We start from the raw sequence: 19,230 nt of genomic DNA on the forward strand, positions 1-19,230 counted from the left end.
CAGCAGTGGGCCCACTGTATCCCCAGTCTTCCTTTTACTGGAGATGTATTTAAAGAAGCCCTTCTTGTTATCTTTGACACGCATTGCCAGACTGAATTCCAAGTGGTCCCTGGCCTTACTCGTTGCATCTCTGCATACACTGACAACATTCCTATATTCTCCCAAGTGGCCAGTCCCTTTTTCCACATACTGTGAACCTCCCTCTTCCATCTGAGTTTCTCTAGAAGCTCTTTGCTCATCCATGCGGGTCTCCTGGCTCCTCTGCCTGACTTCTTCCTCCTCAGGATTCACCGATCTTGAGCTTGGAGGAAGTGGTCCTTGAATACTGTCCAGCTCTCTTGGACCCCCCTGCTTTCCAGAGCCCTATCCCATGGGATTCCTCCAAAGCAGGTCTTTGAAGAGGCCAAAGATGGCTCTCTTGAAGTCTAAGCTTGTAATTGGACTCGTTGCCCTGCTTCTACCTCACAGTATCCTAAACTTGACCATCTCATGGTTGCTGCAGCCGCGGCTACCCCCAACTCTGACATCCTCAACCAGCCCTTCCTTGTTTGTTTAGGTAAGGTTGAGCAGCACATCTTGCCTCGTTGGCTTCTCTACCACCTGCATCAAAATGTTGTCCCTGATGCTCTGCAGGAACCTTCTGGATTGTGCATGGCTTGCTGTGTTGCTTTTCCAGCAAATATGTGGGTGGTTGAAGTCCCCCATGAGGACCAGGGCCTATGACTGTGAGGCTACTTCCAGCTGTCTGTAGAAGGCTTTATCAACTTCCTCTTCTTGATCAGGTGGCCTGTAGCAAACGCCCACAACAGTGAAACACCCACAACAGTGAATATGATGGAGAGTGGCTTAGCAACTACATCTCCCAGTTCTCTTGGGACCCTGGGATGCATTTCATTGGGTCCTATGTACTCATGCATGTTCAGGTTCCTCAGGTGGTGTCAAACTTTATCTCCTCCTATGATGGGAGGGACTTTATTCCCTATGAGTCCATGCATTGAAGTTCAGGGGACTTGTGATATGAGTGAAGAGTGATTTCCAGTGAAAACACAGGCAAAAATCATCGTTGAGTACCTCAGCCTTCTCCATGTCAGTTGTCACCAGATCCCCTGTCTCATTTATAGAATCACAGAATTATTAAGGTTGGAAAAGACCTCTAGGATCATCAAGTCCAACCATCAACCCAACACAACCATGTCTCCTAAAACATGCCCTGAAGTGCCACATCTATACATTTTTTGAACACCTCCAGGGATGGTGACTCCACCACCTCTCTGGGCAGCCTGTTCCAGTGCCTGGCCACTCTTTCAGTAAAGAAATTTTCCCTAATATCCAATCTAAACGTCCCCTGATGCAGCTTGAAGTCGTTTCCTCTCATTCTATCGCTAGTGACCTGGGAGAAGAGACCAACACCCACCTCACTACAACCTCCTATTAAACTCTCTTATTACTCAACGGTGTGTAACTACATTCAAACAGCCTGTTGTGGCCAGGCCCTGGCATGGACTGTTTGTGGCTGGGAGCCCTCTGGGTGAGAGCACCAGGCATGGGCCAATAACCCCTGAGTGAGCCACCATCAATTCAGTCACAAAGATGGTAACTTCCAGCACCTGTGCCCTGGCACTGCCTCATCAGTGTGGTCTTTGGAGAACTCCAGAGGGCAAAACCTGAGCCTGAGCTGCCACTGTGCACAGAAGGAAATGTGGGCAGCCTAGAGGTGCTGCTGCTTCGGCATTGCCCTTAAGGCAATGTGGTGGGACTAGTGACACCAAGGCAGCCACAGCTCCTCCCAGTGAGGCCTGTCTGCAATGGTGGAGGTAAATCACAGAGTGGCTATGGTGAAGGGAGGGGTGGGGTCACAGAGCAGCACAGGTTTCATGGCTAGGACATCTCAGGTGCCTTAAAGGTGCAATAACGTCGCCTAAATTTCCCTTATTTTCAATTTCTCCTTGTGCAGGTAAGTTTACTAATCATTTAGTGAGTCATGCTCATTATCTCTGTACAAGAAAACTATTTAAGGATTCTTGGAAAGTGACTTTGGGTCAATGTGAACAATGAAGAATATGCCACCCAAAAGACTCTCAGGTCTGATGTCAGGGTCAAGTCAGGCTGAAGGGAGAAATGGACTTGCATATTGCTTTCGCCCTGGATCTCTGCTCCAAACACTAGGCCATTGGGCACAGAAGTTGTGGCTGGCATCAGTGCCTTGCTTGACAAGACTGTCAGTCTTATTTGGCCATGACTACCTAACCCTCTGGGAGTCACAGGAGGTCTTGGAAAGATCTCCTCTGGCCGCAGCTCCTCACTTAGCTGGGTGTGCCAGCATGTGGGATCTGTGCTGGCCTGCCTCGCCCTCACCAGGTGCTCTGAGCCATGATTCCTTAGGCCACCCAAGTGCTCCAGTTTGTGATACCAGCCTCCCTGTGTCACCCTCACTGTCAGTGCTTTTTCTTCTCCTGGTTCCCTAGTAAGTGAAAGCAGCAGGTCTCAAGCAGTTGCAGCAAGAAGTTGCTTTTCTTCTGGAAATTCTAGAAATTCCTTCTGGATTTTACAGGAAAAGTACCTGAACTTATTTGTTAACAGTTGGCAATGCCATAGGTGCACTGCCCATGTGGCTGCCATGCATCCTACCACCTTGTCAGCAGGCACCTCTATCCTGTCCCAAGAAGAAAGCCACTGCATACCTGCCCGTGCAGGGACACCACGTCCCTAGTAGCTGCTACTGCAGCGATGTACATCTCCACGCAATCCATGTGGCTGCTACCTCTCCACACTGAGCAACAGGATGTGCTTTGAATGTGAAAGTGGAATTGCTGTGAGCTGGTTGGTACATTACTTGCTTACACCCCTGTAAGAGGTCAAAATATAGTCAATGTTACCATCTTTAAATTAAGGCCTGTGGGTGAACTGGACGTTTTAGGATCTCTCTGCAAAGATGTCCTTGCAAAACTCATTTTCGTCATAAAATCAATTATTTCAAACCTTGTGTATGATCTTACCAGCATTTCACAGTCAGGTTAAAAATATATTATCACTTGAGAACAAAGCGTCATGGAAGAAACATGCAATCTGTTTTGCGGGCTCAGGTAAGGCAGAGGTGGTTTATTTCTACAGCTGTAGGACAGAAGACAGAGCAACAGAATTTCAGCTTCTATTTATTTTAAAACAAAAATATTAGGGCTTATATACATTTCCAGCAGACAATAACTGCCTAGTGAAGGGGCCTGATGTGCAGAGCAGCATCTGCGTAGAAGGAAACTTTGTTCCAGCAGATGTCAGTAACCAAACCTGATGCTTAATACTGCCATGACGAAAGTGTAGAAAAAAGGAAATTAGAATATTGGAAAATGAGCCCGGTAGGGAGAGAACAGAAGAATGACCTTCCTTTTCAAATTGCTTGCATTCCCCCACACCTCTCTCACACAGCAGACTACAAAAGGACAATTAATTATTTACTTCTGTTAGGCTGCAACTAGATGAAGTGGAGGTTTTTAACTGAATATGTTCTGGATTTTGTCAGAGGCAACGTATTCTTTTACTACTATGATACAATTACGTAGATTTTTGGCTGTGTCCTGCAAACACTGAAACTCATCTTTGCTCACCTGAGAGCAAGAGTGTGCTTATGCACATAATTCAAATAGTGAGTGCTGGCAAACTGTGTACTTGAGTGCACCTTTATGCTTTAAGCATGAATGGAACTGAAGCAGAAAATATACTCCTGGGAGTCATTCACACGTGTGTGTAAGGTAGGGCCTTCCTGTAAGATTTTGTTAGTTTTATAACCAGGTGGCTGTTTTTTTTTTTTTTAAAAAGTACCTCCCTTAGTGTTGTCAAGCTCTTCATCAAGCTAAACAAGAGAGTAAATCTGAAAATAAGGGTGCTGGAAAAAATGCTAGCATGCCGTATTTGCAGCTTAACCCTGTAAGAGGTACAAAAAAAAACCCTAAAACCAATTGCATTTCCCGCTGGTATAGGACATACATTGACATAAACTGTAGGGACAGAGAGCACAAGCAGTTCAACAAGCTGTATGGCACATTCTGGGCTCCATGGAGCAAGAGGGCTGGAGGTCATTGTCGGGAGACGGCAGATACACATAGACTTCTGGTACTTGGTTCATAAGTCTTCCTTTCCATGCCCACCTTGTGTTTCAGATCAGAAATTGCGTTTCCCATCAGTTTTCCACTCTTAAATTCCCAACAACTGCCGGAGGAACAGCTAGCAGAGGTAAGTGGCTGGCATCTCACACTCTAGGGTAGCGAGGACCTGCAGGTCAGATATTGAAATGGTCAATGCATCTTCATATTATGCCATAGGAGACCTTAGAGTGGAGTTGTGCTGGTTTGTATCACGTTACTGCTCGAGTGAGCTTGGAGGGATACTTGCAGGGCAAGTTAAGAGATTAACCCTAGTTTCAGAGAGAAGGAGCCTGAAATCATTACTAGCAGCAAACTAAGAAACCCTTGAATTTCTATAAATACTGGGATACTTTCTGTGCTGGCTGATGGAAGGCTGAGAAAAGCTTTCAGGAGGAAAGAGGAAAGATGCTAAAGGGAAGGTTTTCAGGTGTGAAATGCTCTGGAAGTTCTGATATTGCCTGCATGTCAATGACATGCTACTTTCTTTTCTTACATACTGACTATCTCCATGGGGAAAGAATCACATCCAGAAAGAAGAAAGGTCCAGGGACTGGAAGTGTGGAAGGGAAAATAGCTGGTGAATATCTGGTGAAAGGTCTGGAGCACAAATCTTATGAGGAGTGGCTGAGGGAACTGGGGTTGTTTAGCCTGAAGAAGAGGAGGCTGAGGGGAGACTTTATCGCTTTCTACAACTACCTGAAAGGAGGTTGTAGCGAGGTGGGTGTTGGTCTCTTCTCCCAGGTCACTAGCGATAGAATGAGAGGAAATGGCCTCAAGCTGCATCAGGGGAGGTTTAGGTTGAGTATTAAGAAAAATGTGTTCACTGAAAGAGTGGCCAGGCACTGGAACAGGCTGCCCAGAGAGGTGGTGGAGTCACCATCCCTGGAGGTGTTCAAAAAACATGTGATTCTATGATTTTGTGATAGGGAATAATCACAGGTAAGTGAGACAGTTTGGAATTTGCCAAGAAGACACAAACTAAGATTACAAACTAAGCAGATGAGAGAGAGAGAAAGGGAGCCAACTAGAGGGAACTAGAAGGAAAACTGAAAGCTTAACGTTCTGTTATGGAGAGAGATAGCTCTAAAAGAAACAGTAAGCAGGCAACACCCCATTCACAACCTTCTCTTTGCCTCACATGGAGATGGCAGGAGCTGCTGATGTTAGCCAAAGAAAGATGGTTGCTTATTTTCACTGAATACCACAGTGTTGTTTTGGTTTTGCTTAGGCAAGGTCTCGCATTTGTTATTCAGTCATGTAAGAAACTGCTGGCAAGAATGCATCACGGTAAAAAAATTTCAAGCTCAGTAGCACTGGGAACACCTGCTGGATTCTAGGTAACCCACTTGCTCTTCAAAACGTTTGGGAAACGCCTAATGGCCTTCATATACCTGAAGCCAAGTGTTAAGTCAGCATGAGGATCACTGGACATTTTCTTTCTTTTAATTTCTCTCTTCCCTCTGCAAGGATATCTTTTGTAAACATATTCCTGGGTTTATAAGATGGTTGCATTGCACACTTATCCTGCCAAGTTCAGAGGGTGTAATTCAGTGTGGAGAAATGTTTCATGGGACATAATGTGTGAGCTGCACTTTTCAAGTATGCTGAACACAGGCAGCGTCAGTTTGGAAAAACAGCAACAAATGGGAGCTTTGTTTTAAATAATATGAAACACTAGAGCTGCACTTTGTTTCTGCAGCAAGGCAGGACTGGTTATATCCCAACAGGTCTCATTAGCCACAGATATGACTGAAAAAAGAAAATTTTTTTAAAAATGCATACCTCATTGTTTTAATGGAAGGGGCTAAGTGGAAACAAGCTGGTGGGCAACTGCAGCAGCTGGGGTGAATATACACTCCTAAGTTATTAGGGTATCTTTGACATTTCCCCTAGTTTTAACTCCTGGGTGGCCAATTTGAACCTAGATATTCTTAAAAGATCAGATGCCTTCAGGCATGCAAGATACAAATGACACTTCTATAGCATTTTCCAAAATACTTTACAAGTTCAGTGAAGTGACATTTCTAAAAGTCCTGTTACGTTAGGAGCCAGACTGTATTGTATTCTTCACTTTTATTTAGGCTAGTAACTGTGTTGAAGAGGACTTGCCTGAAATCTTGATGGTTACCTGTGATAGGGTAAGAAATGTCAGTGTTGCGATAAATCACCCTCTGAAGATTTCTACTCCTCTCTCCTACCCCTAAGGGAAGATTGAAGGGGCTGGCTTCTAAATTTTTAACTGCCTTGGTTGTGACAGCATCATTTCGAGTACTTTGGATACTGGCTGTAGCTCAAGTATGTAGTGAGGGATTTCTCCTGAATTTAGACCTATTCAAAGGAGACTAGACAGCTAGACTAGATGTAGATGTCTACAAAGTTAGGTGAGATGATTTTTCCCAAGCTGTCTACACTGTGATTAACATTCATGCTTGAACTCATGTTTCCTTACCTTGCAGTCCTATGACACAGAGAATGTCAAGTCCTTTTAGGCATAGTCACTAGATCTGGGATATATCCTAGAGTTTATCATGGCCAGGCCTACAAATAATTAATCCAGCCAATCTACCTAAGAGTGAGTTTGGGTTTGTGAAACACTACCAGATGCACTTGGGTACACAAGTCTATGCGGGGAAAGCTTCAATCTCCCACCTTGTCCTAGATTCTGTGTCATAAGTCATGTCTGTCCAACAATGACAGAAACACTGTTTCCAGAAGTGCGGTTTGACCTTTTACTCTTAAAAAAACCTGTGCTAACAGCAAACATCAGCACTCCCAGAAGCCTAGAGGGGAAAGCAGTCACTTCTCAAGGAAGCAAATAAAATATTTTCATGCAGCATTCTGTTTCATGATAAAATATGAATAAATTACTTCAGGCTGGATGTTAACAGAAGGCTAAATGTGGGCAGCTTGTGCTTCTACAGTGACACCAAGAGTGGGCTTCTGCTGCACTGTCATGGTTTTAGCTGGGATAGAGTTAATTTTCTTCACTGGAGCTGGCATAGTGCTGTGCTTTGGGCTTAGTATGAAAACAATGTTGATAACACACTGATGTTTTGGTTGTTGCTGGGTAGTGCTTGTACTAGTCAAGGACTTTTCCAGCTTCCCATGCTCTGCCGGGTGCACAAGAAGCCGGGAGGGGAGGGGGCACAGCTAAGAGAGTAGATTCAAACTGGCCAAAGGGATATTCCATATCATGTATCGTATTGCCCGGTATGTTAACTGGGAGGAGCTGGCCGGGGGAGGGAGGCAGCAATCGTGGCTCGGGGACCAGCAGCGTCGGTCAGTGGGTGGTGAGCGGTTGTATCGTTTGTGTTTTCTGTTTTTTTTCCCCTTTTTCCCTTTTCCTTTTTATTATATTATCATTATTGTTATTACTATAATAATAATTATTATCATTATTATTTTATTTTAATTATTAAACTGTTCTTATATCTCAACCCATGAGTTTTCTTAATTTTGCTCTTCGATTCTCTCCCCCATCCCACAGGGGTGGAGGGAGTGAGCAAGCAGCTGCGTGGTGTTTAGTTGCCAGCTGAGGCTGAACCACGATATGCACCAAGCACAGACACCTGGGGCTCTCTGTGACACCTCTGCAGGTCTGGTCATCGTGCCATGGCACATGCCACAGAGCCGGGCTCTCTGGAGCGGCAGCTGGAGGCCGGGGGACACCCTGGAACATGCACAGTGGTGTGGACACCTCTGCGTAGGTGACTGGGCCCCCACTGCAGGCTTTCAGAGGCTGGAGAGGAGAACGTCCCAAAGTGTAAGATGGAGACAGAGGGGAATAAGAAAGAAAAGAGCCTGAAACAGAAGGCTGAGCCTACAGGATGTGCTGTCAGTGAGAAGCCTGCTTCTGTGAAGCATGGCTCTCCTCATGTGCTGTATAGGGTACAGAGTGTTCCATTTGGGGACTAGGCACCTCCTAAAAGACAAGATGGTGCAGTGGTGACTGTTTTGATGCCTCATCATTCTGTGGTTCTAGCTCTAAATAAATAATCAAGCTTATTTTATTGTCAAGCATAGAACACATTGGTCTAACAGGCACCAGTGGTGGAGACTGATGGGATGAGGATAATTTTCAGCTCCAGAGCAGCAAAGTACATCTACAGGAAGGACCTGAAGGAGAGAGCCCCCGGTACCGTAACAACTAATTTTTTTGTTTGATAGACTACAATTCATAGAACCTCCCTGTGTAATACAAGAAGAATATCCCAGCCCACAGTTACATTCAGGGTGATTCAGCAGATTTTTGTCTAGCACGTTGACCTTGCCTTCAGGTGATGTCTACAACAGTATTAATCAGCTAGGTTAGGCAGGCAGCATGGTGCATGGAACTTTATGCTGTATTGACTTTCTGAAGTTAACAGAGTTATCAGAAGAAAGCAGTCAGCAGTGCAGAGGGCAGTTTGTCTTCTGATGCTGCTCTTCATTCACTGCCTCCTACAGTTGTCTTTGGTGTGCATTTTCACCAGGTCAAATTCAGGGAAACTTTTTTTGGCAAAAACAGAAGAAAACCTTCTATGTCCAGGAATAAAGTGGCTGGAGAGCTGCCTGGTGGAGAAGGACCTGGGGGTGTTGGTTGAGAGCCAGCCGAGCCAGCAGTGTGCCCAGGTGGCCAAGAAAGCCAACAGCATCCTGGCTTGTATCAGGAATAGTGTGGCCAGCAGGAGCAGGGAGGTGATTGTGCCTCTGTACTTGGCACTGGTGAGGCTGTACCTTAAATGTTGTGTTCAGTTTTGGGCCCCTCAGTACAAGAGGGACATCAAGTTGCTGGAGTGTGTCCAAAGAAAGGCAACAAAGCTGGTGAAGAGTCTGGAGAGCGGGTCAAATGAGGAGTGGCTGAGGGAGCTGGGGGTGTTTAGCCTGGAGAAGAGGAGGCTGAGGGGAGACTTTATCGCTTTCTACAACTACCTGAAAGGAGGTTGTAGCGAGGTGGGTGTTGGTCTCTTCTCCCAGGTCACTAGTGATAAAATGAGAGGAAATGGCCTCAAGCTGCATCAGGGGAGGTTTAGATTGGGTATTAGGAAAAATGTCTTCACTGAAAGAGTGGCCAGGCACTGGAACAGGCTGCCCAGAGAGGTGGTGGAGTCACCATCCCTGGAGGTGTTCAAAAAACGTGTAGATGTGGCACTTCAGGGCATGTTTTAGGAGACATGGTTGTGTTGGGTGGACAGTTGGACCTGATGATCCTGGAGGTCTTTTCCAACCTTAATGGTTCTTTGATTCTGTGATTCTATGAATGAAATTAAACAGAAAAATTCTCCTGAGGGAATGTCTCCCATCACTAAGGAAGGGAAGGAAGCTTATGAAGAATTCCAGCTGAATTAGTTAAAAATAGAAATAAAAAACTATAAAATACTACAGTAAAATTTTGATTGCTATCACAGTATTTTTTTAAACCTTGGGAGCTTTTAGCTCTTATGATTATTTTTAACTAGCAGGTTGACAAACAATGAAAATAGGAAGCATACAGTTTTTTGCTGGCACAGATGTTCCCGATGACCATGACCTCTCGTGACTCTTACATTGGTGCATAGTCAGCATTTGTCAGGAATTTATTTTCTGTAGGTGAGAAGTGACTTAACAGACCTAATTGGTTTTATTTGTTTAAGAAATAGGAGTTTCCCATTGGCAGAGAACTGTTTGGCATTCTTTTTGTGGGAGGGGCTACAGACCTGTATATTTTGAGGCAAAGCCACTGAGAGCTTAGAGTGAGTTATTCTGTGTCCAAGGTAAGCTTTTTGGGTTTTGGACATGTATAGGGAATTAGTGTACTTAAAACTAAGTGAATGGGTTTTATGGATACTTATATGCACTTTCTTTACTAACATGGTTATGTGTATCACATGTTAAATTACTAATCAACTGCTTCCTAGGTGTACAGATTTAAGAAAAAGAACCGTAGGTCTCAGAAATGTGGAGTGCTTCCTCTCACCCCCTTCCTCCTATCGTAGAGAAGATTACATGTTATTTACAAGGGGAATATGGAGGTTTTTTAGCCATTTTCTTTTTGCTTCTTTTAATGCTTCAGCTTTATTGTTGTCATGGCATTAATAACTGTGAAGCTAGTATAAACTAGGGACTGTCTACATGTTTTCTGCTGATGTGCACACACTGGTTCTGAGTGGGGAGGGCAACAGTCTGTCTAGAAACTGTTGTTGCTTTAAATTCCATCAGAGTTGGAACTGGACCAAGCAGGCATTGCACTTTGGCTCTGTCTGTGGTAAAGGCAAATCTAATGTCACCAGAGACAAAATTAAATTCCATGTATTCGGGTGTTTGCCTAAAGCAATGAGAGGAGCGGGGAGTGTTGTAAATGAGACTGAATGCTTAAAAAGGGGGAGGAAAATCCTTCCCATCACTTTATAATGGCACAAAGAGGCTGCTGGAGAAAGCACAGCAATTGCTGAGTTTATAACGTGTATCTGATTAAACAGTAAACTGTATCCTGAGATAATGCCAAAATAAACAGAGCAGTGTATCTCACACACCCTGTTTTTTGGTCAGAGCAAAATGCTTTGGCATGCAAATGGGTTTTGATTTGCTTGTTCTCTGACATGGGCCAACTGCTCCCAGTACAGAGTTCTGCTTAACTAAACTGCACACATAAAAGACATCTTGATGCAAAATGAGAAAATGCAGTCTCTCAATATAGTCTTTTACCTACTCTACTAATTTGATGAGAGTCTTGGACCATAAATCATTGGTTTTAAACAAAACTTTGAACAATGCTTGAGAACCAGTTAAAGACTCAAAGCTAGCATTCTGAATCCTTATTTTGCAAAATGTACCTCTTTATTCCAGGTAGTAAGAAATCAGGCACATAGAAACATGTCTGGGAAACCCAAGCTGTACTACTTCAATGGACGAGGACGAATGGAATCAATTCGGTGGCTATTAGCAGCAGCCGGGGTTGAGGTTTGCATCTGTTTTTTATACCAAGAGCATGTGACAAATATGTATTTTTACTGTTCCTTATAAAAAATGTGACTGGCCAGCAGTTTCAAGCTCTACATTTAATGCATTGCTGACCAAGCCAACAATAACCACTAACTTACCCTAAGCAGGGGGACGAGTTCCCCTTTCACATCCAAGCACCATGTGCCAAGCCTACTGGTAACACCACAAATGCCTTTCCTCTCCCCTGTAGCTAGTGAAAGAAAAAATTTAAAACCATAGCAGCAGAACTTGGCTTCTTACCTTCAGATCACAGGGGTTGAGCACTTTTGATTCTGAAGACCTTCAGTTAAATCCCAATGTCCAAAATAGCAAAAAATTATTATGCCTACTACAATGTAGCTTGCCCCTGAAGGTACTGTATATTATAAAACACAAAGTAATTGTTTTTACCTCTAATGGTTTCTGATATTGAACTAGAGAAGGAGTGGGGGGATCTGTGTGTTTTAAGAGCTCTAAGTGGTGACAGGCAATGTACCAGAAAGCTGCACAGAGCACATGACCTCTTCTCTTCATCCCTCTTTTTGCCAGCTTGTGGCAAAGGAGCTATACCACAGTTCTGCTGCTGCAGTGTGAATTCACCTATCCTCCTCTCTCCCTGCACCATCTCTTGCCAGTACTGACAACAGAAGCAGCATGGTCATCGTTTGCTCAGCAGACAGAGTTTTGTGCGTTTCAGTCACCTTAGCTTTAGCCAAAATCTTACCAGCATAAAAATGTGTGAGGGAAGAGAAGAGCATGTGACGGAGGCAAAATAAATTCTTAAAGATATCACTTCCAAATCTGATTTTTTTTAAATAAAATTCCCCAAAACACAGCACACTGCTCTCTTGTCTCATGCAAAGCAGAAGCTAAAACGTCCAGTGACAACAGAATTTTTCTTCTGTATTTCCTGCAGTTCGAAGAATGTTTTCTGGAAACAAAGGATGATCTGATAAAGTTACAGAAGGGTAAGTTTCCTTCACTTTTTAATAATTAAATAATAATAATAATCAGAATTGTTTGTCTTAGAGCACCTAAGAAGTCTTATGTCTCTTAAAAAGAAAATCTAGACTGGATTGTACATGAGGTATCACAGATGCACACTGCAGTGTGTTAGATGGCATCATCCACACATTGCTTGACTGAATCACAGAAGGGCTGAGGTCAGAACGGACCTCTCGAGATCGTCTGCTCCACCTCCCCTCTTCAAGGAAGGCCACCTAGAGCCAGTTGCCCAGGGCAGTGTCCAGTTGGGTTTTGTGTATCTCCAAGGATGGAGACTGCATAGCCTCTCTGGGCAACCCATGCCAGTGTCCAGTCACTCTCACAGTAAAAAAAACCCTTTCCTTAAGTTCAGATGATTGACTCTCCTTTGTTTCAGTTTGTGCCCATTGCCTCCTGTCCTACCACAATACAGGTTTTTGTCATCAGATCATCTTGAAATTCATTAGCATTTTAGGTTGCCTAAAAAGTTGATGTTTTATAATCTGTATGAAACCAGAGTTCCAGATTTCTGAGTTTAACCTGTACCTCTGATGAGGTCCTGTTTCCCAAGGCAACTACTCACCTTGCTGTCTTTAGCTTCCATCTTTGTGAACATGATACTCACGTTCCCTCCAAACCAAATTACATTTCTGTGCTCTTCTGGTTTGCTAGGCTTTTCAAAGAAGTCTGAGCTAGGGTGGGCATTTGCAGTCCTGCTCTCCTTTGGGAACAATGCCTTGATCCCCCTGCCACCTGCACACATTCAAAAAGAATTTTGAGACTCAACCATAAATGAAAATGTGCTCTTAATAGCAGACAGCTGCTCTGCATGATTGCCTTACAGTTAATACAAAGACAGATGCAGCTGACCAGTTATCTGAGTCAAGAAATATGATTCCATAAAGCAAATACTCTGACTCGCTTCTCTGAGCAGTTCTTGAAGGTATTTTGACTTCTTCCTTGCTAGAATAAGGCTTCTGCAGACCAGTAAGGGATTTATATGGCTATAGCCTCACACCAAGTGATATTTGGCTCTTGCAGGAATCTCAGGAAACCCACCCATTATTCCCTGCTTCATGCCCGTACAGATGTGTGCAATTGTATGAAGTCAATACAGTAATCACAAAGATATTATATGCATTTATATTCACATTATATGTTGACAAGCCCTTAAAAAGTCCAGATTTGTATAATACCAAAACATGACAGAAACTGGCTGGGTCTGATCCTTCAGTCCTCCTCACCTGTATTAACCTCCATAAAAATAATTTGAGTTAGGGCCATGCAGTGCAGGGTTTGTCTTTTTCAGTGTATGACTGCTGAAAGTTCTGCATTTGGGAGCTTCCTCAGATTTGAATAAACTTCAAGAAGCTGATTTCTATAATATTAGGTTATTAACATGTCAGTAAGAAATAGTTCTTGGTTTCCTGGTAAGTGTTTTCCATACCTTGTTGTGAGGATGAGGAAGACTGCCACTGAAAGGGTTGTCAAGCACTGGAAGAGGCTGCCCAGGGAAGTGGTTGAGTCACAGTCCCTGGAGGTATTTAGATGATGTGCAGATGTGGCACTTAGGGATATGGTTTAGTGGTGGACTTGGCAGTGTTAGGTTTATGGTTGGACCCAATGATCTTAACGGTCTTTTCCAACCTAAATGATGCTGTGATTCTAAATAAAAAATAATACATATGTTACTTTGCCAAACACCCACTAATGGTTCTCAATGAGAGACTGAATGTCTCCTTGTCTTGTCCCCTTTTCCCTAGATGGATCCCTCCTGTTTCAGCAAGTGCCAATGGTGGAGATCGATGGAATGAAGATGGTGCAGAGCAGGGCCATTAGCAACTACATAGCAATGAAGTACAACCTCTACGGGAAGGACCTGAAGGAAAGAGCCCTGTACTGTAACAGTACCACCTTTGTTTGTTAGACTACAGTTCATGCTACCTTTCTGTGTACTCAAGAATATCCCAGTGCACAGTCAGATTCAGGGTGATCCAGCAGCTTTTAGTGTAGCATGTGATGACTGTGACTGCAGGTGATGTCTACAACAGTAATAACCAGCTAGATGAGATAGGCAGCATGGTGCAAGGGAGTTTATGAAGGTCAAAGGTCAATACAGTTATCAGAAGAAAGCAGTCAGGAGCACAGAGGGCAGACTGTCTTACTGATGCTGCTTTTTCATTTTGATGCTGCAGTTGTCAGCAGCAGGCATTTTCACCACATCAAATTCAGGGAAAAGTCTTTGATGGAAACAAAAATCTTTTTTTTCTAATAACCAGGAATTAGAATTAAATAATAACTGGTTATTAGACAGGGCTCTTAGGGCACGTGGTTTGACCTGAAGAATTTTTAAATGCTTGAAGTTAATTAGCACTGGTAAGCACACATCAAGATACTTGTTAGGAATTGTACAGACGCACTGTTTAACTTGCCATGTCTGATTGGATATTTAACACCAGTTTGGATTACACACACGCCAATTTCGTACTCAGGTTGAAAAATACTTAATACAGAGAAGTACTACCCCTAGTGAGAAATGGAAGGGGTACAGTTTTTCAGTTTTTGGTTAGGCACTTTGCACTTGTCTTCCACCCACGCTCCCCCTGCCTAGCTACTGCAACCCGGGGGGAGCTGCTCCAAGCTATGTATGCTGGATAGAAGAGGCGGAGAGTTCCAAACATCTCAGTGGGGTTATGCCAGTAGCTACCGTGCTATTCAGACCTACTGTGTTTGACATGATCAACTGGATCTATTCCTTTCAGAATTGATATGTATGTGGAAGCAGTGAGAGATCTGAACGAGTTACTCATGACCCATGCTTTCCAACCGGCAGATAAAAAGGAGCAACATTTTGCTAATATTGTGGACAAGGCCACAAACAGATACTTCCCAGTCTATGAGAAGGTACGTGGTAAAGATGTAGTAGCTTAATTAATATTGTTTTCCTGAAACTCCATCCTGGATCTACACAAACAATTTTTATTGAAGAAAACAGACAAGAAAAATTACCACTTAAATATAAAAGCTATGGTTTTGGTGGGGCTGGGATGAGGACTGAGGCAGGGCACTACAGAGGGGACAGAAAGCACCTCACATGTGGGAGAGATGCAGAGCTGCAAAAACCCAGGACACACTGAGCTCCCCAAATGTCCATGTCTCAGTCTGTATGTTGTTTCAGACAAAAGATACTATAGCATCAGTTTTTACATAAAGTTTCCTTGTGAAGTGCAGAACCTTCTCTACCATACATGCTGTGTAAAATGCATTACAGCTCCTTTTGTAACAAAAGGGAGGATTGATTAGCTGGGTGTCAAGATGTCGCGTCCCAGCCTGAGAGGAGGAGGGAGAGTGACCAAGGTTCTAATGATCCCCTCAGACTAAATTAAGGTGAAACGACACCAAACAATCAACTAAACATTTTATTTCAATGCAGAAGTAACTTGAATTTGAAAAGGCAACTTGAACTTGAAAACATGGAAAAGCGTTGATGGTGGGGGTTCTTATTAAGAATATTTGTAAAAGAGAGGAAAAGAAAGCAGGGGGGGACAGAGAAAGGAAAAAAGGAAGCGGGAGAGAGGGAAAGATAGGGAGATATCACCACCCTTGGATCCAGCGCTGATGACAACAGATGTGATGATCCTCTGCTGGCGGGTGTGCACCAGCCACTTTCTTGTAGTGTCTTTTATAGTCCAAGCCCCACCTTCAGGTATGCCTCCTGTGAGCTTATATGGTTCTTGTTCCAGAAATTTTGTGATCTTCTGCGCAGGTGCCATTGTGAGAGGTGGTGGCGAGGGGTCTTCCGGGCAGTCATAAGCCCCTTCCTCAAATAAACTTTGTATGACCTCAGCAAGTTGCTATGTGATACCCAGCAGAACCTGGGACTGCGCATCCTCCGACGTGCCCCATCATGCCTTGTGTCCATCAATTTCCCACCTACAGTTCACTACATCCCTCTTTATACCAATGTTTGAGACATAACTCTTTCAGTTCCTTACACAAGACCACGAAGCACAGGTTACATGGGGAGAGCTCCCAACGCAGTATTCCCCAAATTGAAGAGGAAACAGGTGAGAAGTAAGAGAGCTGCCTGTAATTTGAAAGAGTCCAAGATACTATTATTATGGCCTGTGCTGAACTTAAGCCTCTTCTAAACTTTGTATAGGCATTTGCAGTGATGGCTGTATCCCATAAAGCTTAGCCTTCAACACAGCAGTGCTGATTACATGAGTACAACCGAGCTGCCAGAAAGAAATGGAGAAGAGAAAGGACTGATAAATTATGCCAGTGTGGTCAGATCACTCATTTGTACTACACATGTTCTTACTGCATTTCCTTCTTTCACGGATAACTCCATGCAGTGTATGGCCTTGCTTTGAAGATGCCATATCAAGTCACATGGAGAAAAAAAAAAAATCACATCTGTTTCTGGTTCTCTGTTTTTAGGTTTTGAAAGACCATGGACAAGAGTTTCTTGTTGGCAACCAATTTAGCAGGGCAGATGTGCAATTACTTGAAACCCTTTTAATGGCAGAAGAGTGCAAGCCTGATATACTTGCCAATTTTCCTCACTTGCAGGTAATTGAATAGGCAGTTTTAAAAGACAATGAATCAAAGCAGGACCACTGATTTAAACTGGCTGAGAAATATGGGAGAGTGGGAGGGTGAGGAAAAAAGTGAAAGGCAAAATCAAAATAAAATACCCTAAGTACTTTTAGCCAGCCTCAAAAACTGATGGTTATTGCTGCCTTCTGTCACTATAGCCACAGAAGCATAAGAGGATGAAGCATATAGATTCTTCTGCAGGATCAAGCCATAATGCTACTTTTAGAGCATGGATAATATCTAAATGTCTGACAGTGACCATGGTTCTTAAGCACAGTACTGTTTTGGTTTTGTTTTGTAGAGTTTTAAAGCAAGAATAAGCAATATCCCCACAATAAAGAAATTCCTGCAGCCTGGCAGCCAGAGGAAACCACCACTACATGAGAAAGATGTACCAAAACTGATGAAAATTTTCCACTGAGCAGCAACCTAAACACACAGAAACTCTATTTCACTGTCTTTGTGTTTGCTGAGAGTGGAAAAGTGAAATTAATTAAAATAGTGAAAAGGTTTTTGCTCTCTTTCTTTAGCTACAGGACTAGTTTTAGCCTACTGCAAACAATTCCAAGGTAAATCCACATAAGCATACCAGCAAATGAAATAGTTCACTGTATAAGGGGGTACACTGGACAACACAGGATGTCTTAAATTACTTAAGAGAATACCTGAAATATAGTCTTACTATTGACACTCAAAACCAGTTTGTTCAATGACTTCTTGCTGCTACTTATATACCTAAGGGCTCTTTGGTTCTGTCTTTCTGGCATTCCCAAGAGCTGCTGGAAAATGAGGAGAGCTTAGCCCAAACAGCCGGTGACATATCTGTTCTGGGAAATGCCAGGAAAAGCCTGCAGGTTCTGGTTTGATGGGGATAACAGGTTTGGATTCAGCTTTCCTCTGAACTTATCTTAGAGTATGCTGGGACCAGAGGTCCTACTGCACCGCTGTTTTGTCACTAGATGTTTAAACTCTTGTACTGTAGCTTCACTGATATTTTATTTAACAAAAGGTCTACTGCAGCAGCTAAAAGTGCTTTGCAGACTAGACTGAGTAATGAATGCTTGTTACCGACTGTAAAGTTGAAAACTTATTGTTTGAGGAAGGAATCAGCCTGGTGTCAGGTGCTAGTGAGACCTTGAAATGTAGGACTTTGTGTTAACTTGTCACTTTATATTAAACTCAGTTAAATATAAGTTGTACGTAAGTTGTATGTTATAGTAATTTAAATCAAGCTCTACTACTGTGAGGCTAGCAAGACAGTTGAACACATAAATATGTATATTATTTAAACACAAAATCAACAAAGTATGTAAATGCAACAGCCAGTGCCCTAAAATCAGCTAATGCTCTGGTACTGGCAGTTTTAAGCTGGGCAAACTCAGGGCACTAAAATTCTTGCTAACACTGATAGTTTCATTGTAAGAAATGCCACGCAGCAGAGCACATTGAGAGTTGTTTCAACAGCTGTTTTCCTCCACCTGAATGAAGCATCGAGGCAGCACAGGCAGCTGCTGAGCACTGTCAGAAACTCGAGCAGGAAACTTTGGCCGTGGCTGCTGACTCTGCTGTGTGGTTTTAGGGGCCTGCACACGCAGCCCACGTGTGCCCCTGGCCCGCCAGCAGCTCAGCACCCCTCACGCAGGCGCTGCGGCCCAGGCCTCTCCCCCAGTCACGCCATCGCTGTGTCCCCGCTGCCGCTTCGGCGGCCTCAAAGCCTTTCTCCTGCCCCTGGTGTCCCGGCCACTGTGTCCCTCTGAGGCACAGCCGCGGCACCCCACCGCCCTTGAAGCCAACCTGGTGGCAAATGTCGCTTCACAATGTTTTCCCAAAAAGCGGGTTTGTTCTCCCGGTGTGCAAAACGCCAAACTACACACAGAACGACAGAACGGAGGTATTTTATTCATTTCATTTTTGCACAAAGATGGGTGCTAGGTGGTAACTCCACAAAGCTAGCACACTGCACCAGGAAACTGCAAGTATTTATACAATTAAATGTGTCAGTAACAGCCACTATTCGTGCCCCCCCAGCTGATCATGGGTTAGTTTCTTTCTCACTTCGTGGTAAAGGTACAGCTCCCTTTAAATTCACTACACACGCTCAGAGAGCAAGGGGTTTATTTGAGCAGGGGGTTTTCTGGCTTATGGGTGTGATTTTTAGTATTATAATGAGGCTGGTTCAACTAAAGGGCACTTCTAGTTCTCATCAACATCCTAATTAGTTATCCTCCGTGACTATATACTTTATCACCCAGCTTTCGGTGTCTTCTGAGGTGGGATGTTCCTTTTTATCAGTTTCTCAGTTCTTCAAGGATATAGTCGTAAAACAAATGCTTCCCTATCTCTCAGCTCCCTTCTCCCGCAGCCAAATTCTGTTTTGCCCAGCTCACATGGTTCATTGTTATTACTGAGAAGAAAATTCCACTTTCTTCGGGATACCAACAAGGCTTCAGGGACAAGGTGGAGGTGGCTCTCCCCTCAGCTACACCCGTAGCGATCAGGGATGCTGTTTAACCGGCGGGCGCCGTGGGCCGGGCGGGGCGGGCTGTGGGCCGGCCGAGGTGCGGCG

General features: G+C 43.8%; 1 protein-coding gene across 1 annotated transcript; it reads left to right on the forward strand.

Moving 5' to 3' along the window:
* The first annotated feature begins 9,772 nt into the window (after window positions 1–9,772).
* Window positions 9,773–17,361, forward strand: LOC104043558 (glutathione S-transferase). The gene is made up of 7 exons (XM_064447925.1): window positions 9,773–9,871; window positions 10,944–11,057; window positions 11,995–12,046; window positions 13,826–13,958; window positions 14,825–14,966; window positions 16,506–16,637; window positions 16,966–17,361. The coding sequence occupies exons 2-7, from the start codon at window positions 10,971–10,973 to the stop codon at window positions 17,083–17,085; spliced, it is 666 nt and encodes a 221-aa protein (XP_064303995.1). The 5' UTR covers window positions 9,773–9,871; window positions 10,944–10,970; the 3' UTR covers window positions 17,086–17,361.
* The last annotated feature ends 1,869 nt before the right edge of the window (window positions 17,362–19,230 follow it).

The sequence above is a fragment of the Phalacrocorax carbo genome, chromosome 3 (genome assembly GCF_963921805.1).
Source record: "Phalacrocorax carbo chromosome 3, bPhaCar2.1, whole genome shotgun sequence".
Lineage (NCBI taxonomy): Eukaryota > Metazoa > Chordata > Aves > Suliformes > Phalacrocoracidae > Phalacrocorax > Phalacrocorax carbo.

What these genes read in the sequence shown, in the direction of transcription:
- LOC104043558 (XM_064447925.1), top strand. Translation starts at nt 10,971, where the DNA reads ATGTCTGGGAAACCCAAGCTGTACTACTTCAATGGACGAGGACGAATG. An exon ending in GACCTGAAGGAAAGAGCCCT is followed by an intron (nt 13,959 to 14,824) that starts GTACTGTAACAG and finishes TATTCCTTTCAG; the next exon opens with AATTGATATGTATGTGGAAG. An exon ending in ACTTCCCAGTCTATGAGAAG is followed by an intron (nt 14,967 to 16,505) that starts GTACGTGGTAAA and finishes CTCTGTTTTTAG; the next exon opens with GTTTTGAAAGACCATGGACA.